The 12,500-nt window shown below is 43.9% G+C and overlaps 1 protein-coding gene across 1 annotated transcript in view; it reads right to left on the bottom strand.

Moving 5' to 3' along the window:
* The window catches only part of tanc2a (tetratricopeptide repeat, ankyrin repeat and coiled-coil containing 2a), a 41,402-nt gene extending 33,799 nt beyond the window's left edge, over window positions 1-7,603 (bottom strand). Inside the window, 1 exon segment of the mRNA XM_027154874.2 lies at window positions 7,116-7,603. Within this exon segment, the coding sequence (XP_027010675.2) occupies window positions 7,116-7,566 (451 nt within the window). The 5' untranslated portion in view covers window positions 7,567-7,603.
* Between the last annotated feature and the right edge of the window lie 4,897 nt (window positions 7,604-12,500).

The raw sequence follows: 12,500 nt of genomic DNA, 5'->3' as shown, positions 1-12,500 counted from the left end.
GTGCTGCCTCAGTCTTCCGCTGGATTTATGGACGTATAAACCAGACCAGACTCACGCAGTCTGTCGTCATGGCAACTATCAGTGCGTGAGCTGAGGAATGTGATGAAGTGTGTGTGTGTGTGTGTGGGGGGGGGGGGTGTTGGTATTCTCTCTCTCTCTCTCTCTCTCTCTCTCTCTCTCTCCCTCTCTCTCCATCTGTCTGTCTCATTTACATTAAAATAGGTTCACAAACATACAAAAATATAGATGTAGCTGATATCTGATGACTGATGCCTCATGTCACTGACCTACTAGTTAATAAATGTGCAGGTGTTAAGCCTGGTTCAGCTGAGAAACTGAGTTATTAGTTATAAGTTAAAGGTGGGGTCTCCGTTGTTTGCGAAATGCTTCAGAAGACTGAGTCGGGCCGACAAACAAAACAAAAACAAAACAAAAACAAAACAAAAACAAAACTAACGTGTAGCCAATGAGCAGAAATGGGCGTGTCTTGTCAATATGGGCGGAGTGAGTGTTCGGTGCGCATGTGTGACATTAGCAGAAAGCGGTTTTAACATCGACACGGAGGATAAAAACAAAGAAAGAAAGAGAAGAAAGACTTACGATAAGACAAGAAGTAGGACGTGTTAATATAGGATCAGCTTTGGATCAACTTCTGGAGAGAACTGAACGTCTTCCGCGTGAAACGGAGCTAAACTTTTCACGCTACAACACACAGTACTACAAAAACACATCTGTATTACCACAGTATTACTCGTTGAGTTCATTCACTGATAAAAATATACCCTCAGCCACCTGCCCCAGCAAGTTCTGCCTTAATAGTTGTCTGGGTTACGTACGTATATGTGGGCGGAGCTATCAGAACAGGGGTGACACCCATTTGGGTTAGGGGCGTGTTTGTTTTGGTGATTTCAAATGTCAACATTGGCTTTCCAACAACGGAGACCCCACCTTTAACTCAGTAATTAGCTGAACGTTACAGCACCCCCTGGTGATCAGATGTCATATCTGAACTGATAAACACCTGTTTATTTATAATACCACCAGGTGATATAGACAAACATATGACGACAGAAAAGTGGGCGGAGCTTCATGTTGATGATTGCTGTTTTCGTTGCGGATCTCTGACGCTCACGTACCTCCCGTATTCTCCCTATGCTATTTTTTTCTACGTAGGTGAAGATGCAGTCGCTCACAAAACTCTGCTCTGCAGCTCCCCCTACAGTCAGACTGAGTAGCAGCTTCAATTCTATAAGACTTCCTGTTTTCCATATACATGGGTCATTTCAGGCAGCGTTACGATTCAAACGAACAGATTTCTATATGCTAAAGGTTACTAGAGGTCAGTCTGGTTGGGAAGGAAGGCAAATTTCTGTCTCTTTGCTTTATTTTCTCTACCTCTCTTTCTCTTTCTCTCCTCTAGTCTTTCCCCATCTGTCTGGGTCTGTGTCACACATATGACAGTATATAATTACGTCTAGATCCCACTAATGACAGCGGAATGAATATAAACGTCTGTCTGGAAAATATTCTTTAGAATAGCTATAAAAAAAACCACAATGTCATGAAGTGTGTCATTAAACATCCTCAGGTTCTAGGACAGAGGGAAACGAGCCGAGCCGAGACAATGGATTTGCGTGTACACACACACACACACACACACACACACACACACACACACACACACACACACACACACACACACTAAATGATACAGCAGACAAATACAGAGACACACAGATGAGACAATTATACTCAGAGGGTGGAGACAAGGGTGTGTGTGTGTGTGTGTGTGTGTGTGTGTGTGTGTGTGTGTGTGCGAAAGAGAAAAAAAAATATGGCTGTAATTTGCTACAGGTTTAGCATGCATATGCGCACACACCCACACACACCCACACCCACACACACACACGACTAAACAATACTGAACCAAATACAACTTTAACTAAGTCGATTTCAGCTTCACTGAGTCAAGTGAATTAATTTAACTGATTCGTATTCCATGAGTCAGCTCTAGTGATTCAACTTTTATTCACTGAGGTGTTTTCACTGGGACTTAATCGTAGTCAACTCGATTTAGGCAGACAAACTAAATACAAGTTAAACTAATTGAAAGTTTACTGAAAGTGACCGGAACAGCACCATCGAGTCGACTCTACTGAGCCAACTTGAGTGAGACAAAATCGAGTGGATGAACTTTACAGGGTCAAATGAATAAATCAGGCCCACGGAGTCAACTCGGTGAGACGAATCAACTTTATCAGACAAGTTGAATCAATTTCAACTATAGACTGAGACAAACAAACAAGTGAATAAAACTAAAGTCAAATTTCTGAGCCAGCGTTTTTGTCAAAAGAATCAGGATTATTAAGTCAAGCTCGAATCAGCTCCGATGAATCAAACGTACCGAGACAATATACCGTGACGACAAATTATGCTTCTCCGAGTCAAATATATTAAGTCGAATACGGTGTGACGAGTGAATCGACTCTACTGGGTCAAATGTAGTGAGTCATCTGTTGCCTGACAACTGAATCAGAACCACTGAGTCAAATGTAGTGAGTCATCAGTTGCCTGACAACTGAATCAGAACCACCGAGTCAAATGTAGTGAGTCATCTGTTGCCTGACAACTGAATCAGAACAACTGAGTCAAATGTAGCGAGTCATCTGTTGCCTGACAACTGAATCAGAACCACTGAGTCAAATGTAATGAGTCATCAGTTGCTTGACAACTGAGTCAAATGTAGTGAGTCATCAGTTGCCTGACAACTGAATCAGAACCACCGAGTCAAATGTAGTGAGTCATCAGTTGCCTGACAACTGAATCAGAACCACTGAGTCAAATGTAGTGAGTCATCAGTTGCCTGACAACTGAATCAGAACCACTGAGTCAAATGTAGTGAGTCATCTGTTGCCTGACAACTGAATCAGAACCACTGAGTCAAATGTAGCGAGTCATCTGTTGCCTGACAACTGAATCAGAACCACTGAGTCAAATGTAGTGAGTCATCTGTTGCCTGACAACTGAATCAGAACCACTGAGTCAAATGTAGCAAGTCATCTGTTGCCTGACAACTGAATCAGAACCACTGAGTCAAATGTAGCGAGTCATCTGTTGCCTGACAACTGAATCAGAACCACTGAGTCAAATGTAGTGAGTCATCTGTTGCCTGACAACTGAATCAGAACCACTGAGTCAAATGTAGCAAGTCATCTGTTGCCTGACAACTGAATCAGAACCACTGAGTCAAATGTAGCAAGTCATCTGTTGCCTGACAACTGAATCAGGACCACTGAGTCAAATGTAGTGAGTCATCTGTTTTCTGACAATTGAATCAGAACCACTTAGTCAAATGTAGCAAGTCATCTGTTGCCTGACAACTGAATCAGAACCACTGAGTCAAATGTAGTGAGTCATCTGTTGCCTGACAACTGAATCAGAACCACTGAGTCAAATGTAGTGAGTCCTCTGTTGCCTGACAACTGAATCAGCTCCAATGAATCAATTTCACTAAGTCAGTGTCACCGAGTTGAAACTGAAGCGATGGCATGGCAACTGAATTTGCACCACTGAGCCAACTTCACCGATTCAACAGAGTTGATTCAAAATAATCAACTTAATTAACAACAGAGTCACTGGAATTATCTCCACGGACCCTGAGACTTGTAGTACTGTAGTAAGCTCCAATGAGTTGACTGAGTCAGCATTGTGATTTAGCTGCAGCATTTTCACCGACTCCTTAGGTCACATGACCCCCATGTACACATTGCTCTCCTGGGAGCTCCTAAGATCATGTCTCGTTTTAACTTCTCCACATAACAACAATAATAAACTACTTCCTGTATGTTCCCGCATACCTCACATCGGCGGTCTCCTGTGAATCGGAGCCGTGAGCTGTTTGTGTTTTCTGAAGGTGAGCTCAGAGGTATCGCAGACCTCACACTCGTCCTTCACGCTGCTGTCAGACATACCGCAGGAACTGCGTCAGGGTGACCTGCACATGACCAAAGCTTTGCCTTTTAGCAATGTGTGCATGTTTCTGAGCTCGGAGCGAGCGACCGAGGCTTCGGCTGCCGAGGATCCGACCGCATTTGCGGAGAAAAGTGCTGAGGCCGCGCAGAATATGAAACCGGGAAAGAAAGAGAGAAGAAGCGCGGCGGCGTGTTTTAATAGCAACGTTTCTCCCAGAGGTTTGCGTAGTGTTCGGTCAAATAGTCCAATCATCATTCCTCGGCACTGACACACGATTTCCAGAGAATTCTCGACTGTGAGGATTTTATCGCTTTATATCTTTGAGCAAACATAAAACCCTCGAACAATTCACACCACACCAAAAATTCAGGTGCTGGAGTTTTGTCAGGACAAAATATTAGATAAGTCCAAGATTGTGTAAAATGACATAATGCTACTTAAAAATAGAAAAAGTATAGATTTATCGGTCAACAATCCTCACCGACGCCTTCGTATTAAATTTCTGTGGAAAACCGATCGTCAATTCTTTCCAGTTTGTTATTAAAGGTGGGGTCTCTGATTTTAGAAAAAAATCAAAACAAACGTGTAGCCAATGAGCAGAAAGGGGCGGGGCTTGTCGATCTGAGCGGAGAGAGTGTTTAGTGCGCATGTGTGACATTAGCAGAAAGCGGTTTTAACATCGACATGGAGGATAAAAACAAAGAAAGAAAGAGAAGAAAGACTTACGATAAGGACAAGAAGTAGGACGTGTTAATATAGGATCAGCTTTCCAGCGCTGGAGAGAACTGAAGGAGCAGGAAGTTGGCCACATATTCATAGGTTGGAGTTTCCCGAGTCAATAACTCCTGAGCTAAACGCTGTTACTACACAACTAACACCTCTTTTCTATCGTAGTAATGTAGAGAGGCAGCTACAACCGCGTTTTGTGTAGTAACAGCGTTTAGCTCAGGAGTTATCGACTCGGGAAACTCCGACCTGTGAATATGTGGCCGACTTTACTTAAGACGCCGAGGCGCTTTTTTCCTTCTCGATAGGTGAGTAACGTTGGTTTTGCTTTGTTACACAGAACTAATATATGCCTTTGTCCTTTACATGATTATGCTTGTGTGGCATTTTTGCTTGTTTGTTTATCTACAATCGTATTGTTCTTCCCTTCAGCTATGATAAAGACACGTTTCTTTCCGTTAGTCGCCTGGGTTACGTATGTATGTGTGGGCGGAGCTATCGATAAAGGGGGTGGGACCCGTTCGGGTTAGGTGCGTGTTTGTTTTGGTGATTTCAAATGTCAACATTGGCTTTCAAATATCGGAGACCGCACCTTTAAGAGTTACAAAATGGACTTTATGCTAAGTGCTCAAGTCTATTTATGTTTTACTTGTGCAGTCAGGGGCTAAAAAGTATAACCAGGTTCACTAATCTTCAGGAACATCCCGGAAAAACTGCGAATGAGCTGCGTGTACACTCCGTATGAGGGCAAAATTTAAACCCTCCATGACACCGAGGGGCAATTAAACAAAGCTAATCTACTCTACTGCTAGCATGTTTTGGAGGGAATCTGGAAAACCTGGAGGAAACCCACAATCCAAAGGGGGAAAACGTATCCGGTTCCACACAGACAGTAACCTGAGCTCGGGATCGGAGCAGTGATGATGGAGTCAGATCAGAGTGTCTAACATGAATAAGATGGAGTCAGATCAGAGTGTCTAACATGAGTCAGGTGGAGTCAGATCAGAGTGTCTAACATGAATAAGATGGAGTCAGATCAGAGTGTCTAACGGGAAAGATGGAGTCAGATCAGAGTGTCTAACATGAATCAGATGGAGTCAGATCAGAGTGTCTAACGTGAAAGATGGAGTCAGATCAGAGTGTCTAACATGAATCAGATCCTCATTACTAAACGGTTTGTGACCACATCACAGTATAGGACCAATTTTCCTTTTTTTTTTTTTTAAGGCACCCCTTAAACAGATGATGGTGCATTTTCCTGACTCGTAGGTCAGCGGTTGTCATGCTGGAGGTCTGAACAGTTCTTATGCCCCATGAGCTGTATGTAAACAGCTGGAGGTGATCAGATGTTAAAGGGAAGAAGAAAGGAGGGAAAAATAAAACAAAGAAATAAGAAATAAAGAAAAACAAAAAAAAGAACCTCAGTACAAATCCAAAAATAGGGTTATGAGCTGGTTTGAGTTAAAGGACAGGAGCATGATGAGAGGGTGTCTGTCACCAAGAGAAAAAAACCTGCGAGACGGAGCAGCTAACTGATGGTTTAGAAAAAAAAAAAAAAATGAGAGCACTGAGAGGAGAAAAAAGCAACAACAAAGCTCTGACGAACACGCCAAATAACATCTTGGCTCTTTGGACGGGAATTAGAGAGAGACAGACTAAAACTGTGGCTTTGTTATTGGGTTCTTTTTAAAACTGTAAACTGCGCCGCGTTCGAGGGGCCGCAGTTTGACCCGCCGCCGAAGGGACTTTCCGAGAGTGCAGACGGCGGCAACAAATTAGAAACCCGTCTTAATGATTTGTCCGAAAGGATAATCAGGACTTTTCGACCGGTCGCACATTCCCAGAGCTGTTTATTTGGGTTTATGATCCATCACAGCTTGGCTTTTTTTGAGCGGCTCCGCTCCGCCCGACTCACGGCCTGACTACGGCTGATCTAAACACATCCAGATGAGTTTGGGTTATTAAAAAACTTAAGAAGGGCAGGTCTGAAAATGTCGCTTTACCCAAAGTTACACTTATGCAGAGGAATGAAAGCAAGGTTCTTTCAGGACCACAGCGCCTGGTATCAATCAGAGAATATACTGTACTCTGTATGCCTTTTTCCCATCAGCATCCCAACCGTTACCACTGCGAGTTCTTCTTAATTAAGAAGGGTTTTGGAGCAGAACATCTGCAGAGCGTCCCCATCACTTTGGCTGATGGTGACTCCCCCCTGGGAGGCTGTCGCTTCGTGACATGTCGTAGGGCAACAGGGAGATTCGCTTCTGTGAGCAGCAGACAGACGAGCAAAAGCGGCTGAAATGATCTGCTCTACTAGATAAATGTCAGAAATGCTCTGAGCCCCGTTGACATCACGTCGCGGCAGCGGTGCAACATTTCCCGTCTTTAATATGCATTAAACTCCTTAAGTTCCTCACCTCTTTCTTCTTCGTCTTTTGCTTCACACTCATCCACATCCACATCCACGTCGACTTCTTCCTCGTCTTCCTCATCGTTTTCAGAATCGTTGGCATTGTCGTTATTGTAATCGTCATTCTGGTTGTCATCGTTATCCTCCTCTAGCACTTCCTCATCCTGGTCCTCCCCCGTTTGCTCCCATTCTTCCTGCTGGTACTCCTTTGTCCCACTGTCTACAGAATCTCCTACCATCCCTTGAGCTCCTCTTGGCCTGGTACAGCAGCTCGGCTGCAGGAGTGACTGATCTGAAGCGCTGAGGCTGGAGGAGCAGGCGCGAGATGCGCAGCACAGCCGAGACATCCAGCGGCGTAGCAAGGAAGAGGAGGAGGAGGAGAACCTGCTCCGCTCGTACGGCCGAGGCCTCTTCCTCCTCAGCCATGCGCTCCGAGTGCACACCTTCCTCACATCCATTGCTACGAAACTCGTCTCCTCCTCCTCTTCCAGCACAGAGCCGGAGAGAGCACCGAGGTGAATGAGCTGGTTCGTCCTCGCTCTGTTCCCTTTGGCCTTCTGTGAGGAGGAGGAGGAGGAGGAGGAGGTGCTTTCGGGAGTGAGCTGGCCATGGAGAGAAAACCGCTGGCTCAGACTTCAACAAGAATCGCAGGCAGTCTGCAGGCCCTGGACTCCAGAGCCCACAAAGGGTAGAGCGAGAAAGAGAGGGAGCGAGAGCAAGCTGCAAAAAAAAACAACCACAAATTCTGAACTCTCTGGGAAAAAAAAACTCAAACACGCCTACAGAGCGATTAGGCCAAGAGAGCCGTTCAAGCGCTTTGGGCAGAGTGTGAGGGGTCAGACTTACCGAAAGAGTGCATGTCCGGGTTAAGAATCCTGGCATAGTGTGAAGTCAGTTTCAGGGAAATAAGGAAAAAAAACAACAGGGTGAATTTCATGAGCACAGGACAAGAAAGAAAGCAGAGGTACAGCGGAGAAGAATCACAAAGGGAGAGAGAGAAAGAGAGAGGAGGTAGAGAGAGAGGGGGTAGAGAGAGAGGGTAGAGGGAGAAACACAGATGGTAATGTTTAAAAGAAGTCTGTCAGACCAAGCAGGAGGTCATGTTACGCTGCCAGTGGACCCGAAGGGGTCGGGGTCGACTCTCACTAACGTCCTGTCTCGGGAGATGCAGCATTTTTTAGTCATCGGTTTCACTCGAGACCTCTCAAGGTGACTCGACTAGCTTTCTGGATTTCTCAATAAAAACACAAGCCCTAGTTTGTAGTGTTTACAAGACCACTGCTTAACCAAGAAGCACTTAGTTTCAAACAAATGACATGCAATTTTACTTTGTCATTGTCAAGTGTTTGTGGTTAGCAAGAAAAAAAAAACAGTCTGTAACTCAGCCTTCGGTCAAATGCCGTCTCCGGCTGGATTATAGGGAAAGACCCACAACGAGAGGAAGAATAAAGTCAAGGGTCAAAACAGAAAGACGAAAGACAGGAGATAAACGAGTGAAACTGAGGAACAAATGGAGGAAACAGAGCAGAACAGAGGTGCAGAACCAGGACTGGAAAAAAACAGAATGCTTCCTTCTGCCTCATGCTGACTGTGCAGTGAAAAAGGCAGCAGTGGTCGAAAGGTTTGGGACGGAGCCATCGAAAGAGAAGCCAGAAAAACATGGTGGAGTTGGTGCTCGGTGCTCAAAAGCCAGCGGGATGTTATTTCAGTCAACTGTATAGAAATATTAACGCCCGTGTTAATGATCCTCATCACTGAAAACAGCTTTAAACGTCCTCGGGACAAAAATCGGACACGTCTTCTTAACTCGTCCCGAATATACAACAAAAAACAGACACGGTAAAGTTCAAGAGTCGGTCCGGGTGCTAAGATGGTGATAAGTTGCACAGTTAAAGGAATAAACAGAACAGACCTGGTGTCCTTCATCTATATGTCACAAACATCATCATCACAAACATTGTGTCCATTTCAAAATAGAAAAATAAGAGGAGAAAATCCGAATGACTCTGAATCAGTCTGAGATCAGACCGGAGTAAAAGACTCGGATGTTTAGGAACAATCAGAAGGAGGAGGTGTTCTCCACCTCAGAGAGGTTCTTTAGTCATGAGACAACGCAGCGGTCACAGCGGTCACTGTCCGAGTCCTGGAGCTACGGTGGTCTTGATCCACTACCGAGTCAACTCTTATCCGAAAGTGAATTGACTCTGAATCTACTCACTGCAGGAAGTAAATCGATCATATCATGCGGTTATAAACTAATCCACAGGACAGACGTTTACCTGTTCCTCAGATCTGGACCCATGATCTTTAAAAGTTTTGCAAAAGCAAACAAATAAAAAAAAAGCAAAAAAAACCCCCCCACAAATCAACCTCACCGCGATTCGGAGTCGCCAAACGAGCTGATACGCGCGAGAGCGGCACTAAACACGGAAAGATACAGTAACGACGGTTTAAAACAAATCAAACAAAACCGATTTTGAGCCTGAAATAAAGATCAAGATCCAGAATAATTGTTTCTGGTCTTCGGGGCAGACGTTAGCAAAACTATCTGCGAACTAAAGACACGCGAAGACGGCGAACAGAATAGGGCCTTTTTACACCTGGTCACGTGGTCGTGTGTTGTCTCTGATCCGATAGCTATCTGATTTGTTAAAACTGTCCCATTTACATCAGGCCACATAAACGCGTCTCGGCGAATCGGATATCGATCCGATCTTTCTACTCCCGCCCAAAATGCTAATATAATTTACCTCATTTCCGGGGTAATTGAAACGGAACACACTTTGGTGTATGCGATTGCTACAAAAAACAGCATTTACTGTTTGCTGCATTTTCGCTGGCTGCAACAGTGCATTTTAAGACACAACGAGACGCCTGGGTGAAAGATCGGAGCCAGCGCTGGTGGGAAAACATATTTGTTTCTGGCGCGATGCATGACTCGTGAGTCACCTGCGAGTGACGTACTTCCGTTTGGGAGGAGTATAGCGCTGACATATGTGGCTCGAACAACCACATTCATTTACACCTGTCCAGTTTCATATGAAACGCGTCCCAGACCACCTCCTGAAGGGGTTTGTACCATCAGGTTTAAATCCATCTCCAAAACGTTTCGGAGGGCATTTAGACCTGGTCTTTTTACCATCGGATAGCTATCGGATCACAGACAACGCAGGAAGTGACCAGGTGTAAAAAAACTCCATCGTGACAAATGATCAACAATCTCATATCACATCATTTCCACTTTTAATGACTTCCTGTGACTAATGCAGTTAAACACAAACCCAAAACTAACCCGGGGGCAACACGAGACCGAGCGCCGAACAGAAAGCAGCCAGTGATTGTGTTTTTTTTAGTCAGCAGATAAAGTGACATTGTGAATCACACGTGTGCACGACGGGCCGCGGAACAGCCGAGCTCAGAAAATGTGTGTTCCCCCCCCCGATGCTGCGTACACGCAGGAATGCGAGCCGCCGGCTGTATTTATATCATCAAAGCTTTGGGTTAAAGCACACAACTTGGAGTATAAATGGTAAAAGAATTCAGGGTATGTTATTTTGGCAAGGAAAAAAAAAATCAGCTCCCTCAGAACATCCCTCATCCAGAAACATTTGCAGTTTCCATGTGGACATTTTTAGAGGGAAGTTTTTTTCTTCTTTTCTTTCTTTCTTTTTTTTTCAGTAATCAACCGCAGAGAAACAAAACGGAGCAAAACAGAAGGTTTCCAATTTCCATCAGAGTTTAGTATAAATATAAATAAATAAATAGCATGACTACGTGCGTCGTTATGACATTAGGATGTTACATGACATTAGAAGTACTGTAAGTGTAGGTGAACAGTGTGTGTGTGTGTGTGTGTGTGTGTGTGTGTGTGTGTGTGTGTGTGTGTGTGTGTGTTTGGGGGGGGGTTGTGGTAGCCTGGAAATCCCAAATCCCTTTACATGACACAGCACTGAAACCTGTTTCTTTTTTGCAGCTTTCTCAAACATGTCCAGCAGAGCGGAGATTCGTCTCTCCAGGATTTAAGATCTTTTTGTGGGGCCGTCCTTATAAATATTTAAATAAATAAATAAATAAATAAATAAATAAATAAATAAATAAATAAATAAAAGGGTCGGTAGGTAGGTTTATATATATATATTTTTTTAAGTTTCAAAAGTAAAAAAAAGTACGATTTTGGTGACGGTGATGACGTAGGTATGACTTTAAACACATTAGCATATCGTGACGTCACTGACTGGGTCTTCGACCTGTGCCTTCGGGCGCATCATCGCAAACCTTATTTTGATGCCGGACAGTTTTTACAGAACTTCATGCCAAGTTAAAGCGGTGTTGAGCTGTTTTAATGAATCTTTTAGATGTATCATGGCGCCCGAACCCGTACGACTTTTGAACAGTGACCGCGAACATTTTGTTTACGGTCGGACTTAAAGCAAAAAAAAATATATTTGAGTCGGTCCTAAACAAGAATATTTGGCATTATTGTTGCAGTCAAACGGCTTGCGGCTTTTTTCCTCCTCGTGGTGAGACACATATGTAATGACTTTCTCCCAGAGCTGTGCTCCTGTTTCCTGTTTGGGAAGGAAAGAGGGATTCGGACGGTTGTGCGTTTTGACGATGTCACAAAAATCTGCGTCATTCTGAAAAATCGCTCTGAATATTACGGAGTTTGTTATTTTGTGTTCATTTCTGTGATCACAAAAATCGACAAATCCTCACAAATTAGGACTGAACGTATGTCACACTGAACGTATGTCACACTGAACAAATGTCACACTGAACAAATGTCACACTGAACGTATGTCACACTGAACGTATGTCACACTGAACAAATGTCACACTGAACAAATGTCCCACTGAACGTATGTCACACTGAACAAATGTCACACTGAACAAATGTCCCACTGAACGTATGTCACACTGAACAAATGTCACACTGAACGTATGTCACACTGAACGTGTCACACTGAACGAATGTCACACTGAACGTATGTCACACTGAACAAATGTCACACTGAACGTATGTCACACTGAACGTATGTCACACTGAACAAATGTCACACTGAACCTATGTCACACTGAACGTATGTCACACTGAACAAATGTCACACTGAACAAATGTCCCACTGAACGTATGTCACACTGAACAAATGTCACACTGAACAAATGTCCCACTGAACGTATGTCACACTGAACAAATGTCACACTGAACGTATGTCACACTGAACGTGTCACACTGAACGAATGTCACACTGAACATATGTCACACTGAACGTATGTCACACTGAACGTATGTCACACTGAACAAATGTCACACTGAACCTATGTCACACTGAACCTATGTCACACTGAACATATGTCACACTGAACAAATGTCACACTGAACAAATGTCAC

This window comes from Tachysurus fulvidraco, chromosome 24 (genome assembly GCF_022655615.1).
Source record: "Tachysurus fulvidraco isolate hzauxx_2018 chromosome 24, HZAU_PFXX_2.0, whole genome shotgun sequence".
In the NCBI taxonomy this organism is placed as follows: Eukaryota; Metazoa; Chordata; class Actinopteri; order Siluriformes; family Bagridae; genus Tachysurus; species Tachysurus fulvidraco.
This window is presented reverse-complemented; position numbering and strand designations above follow the sequence as displayed.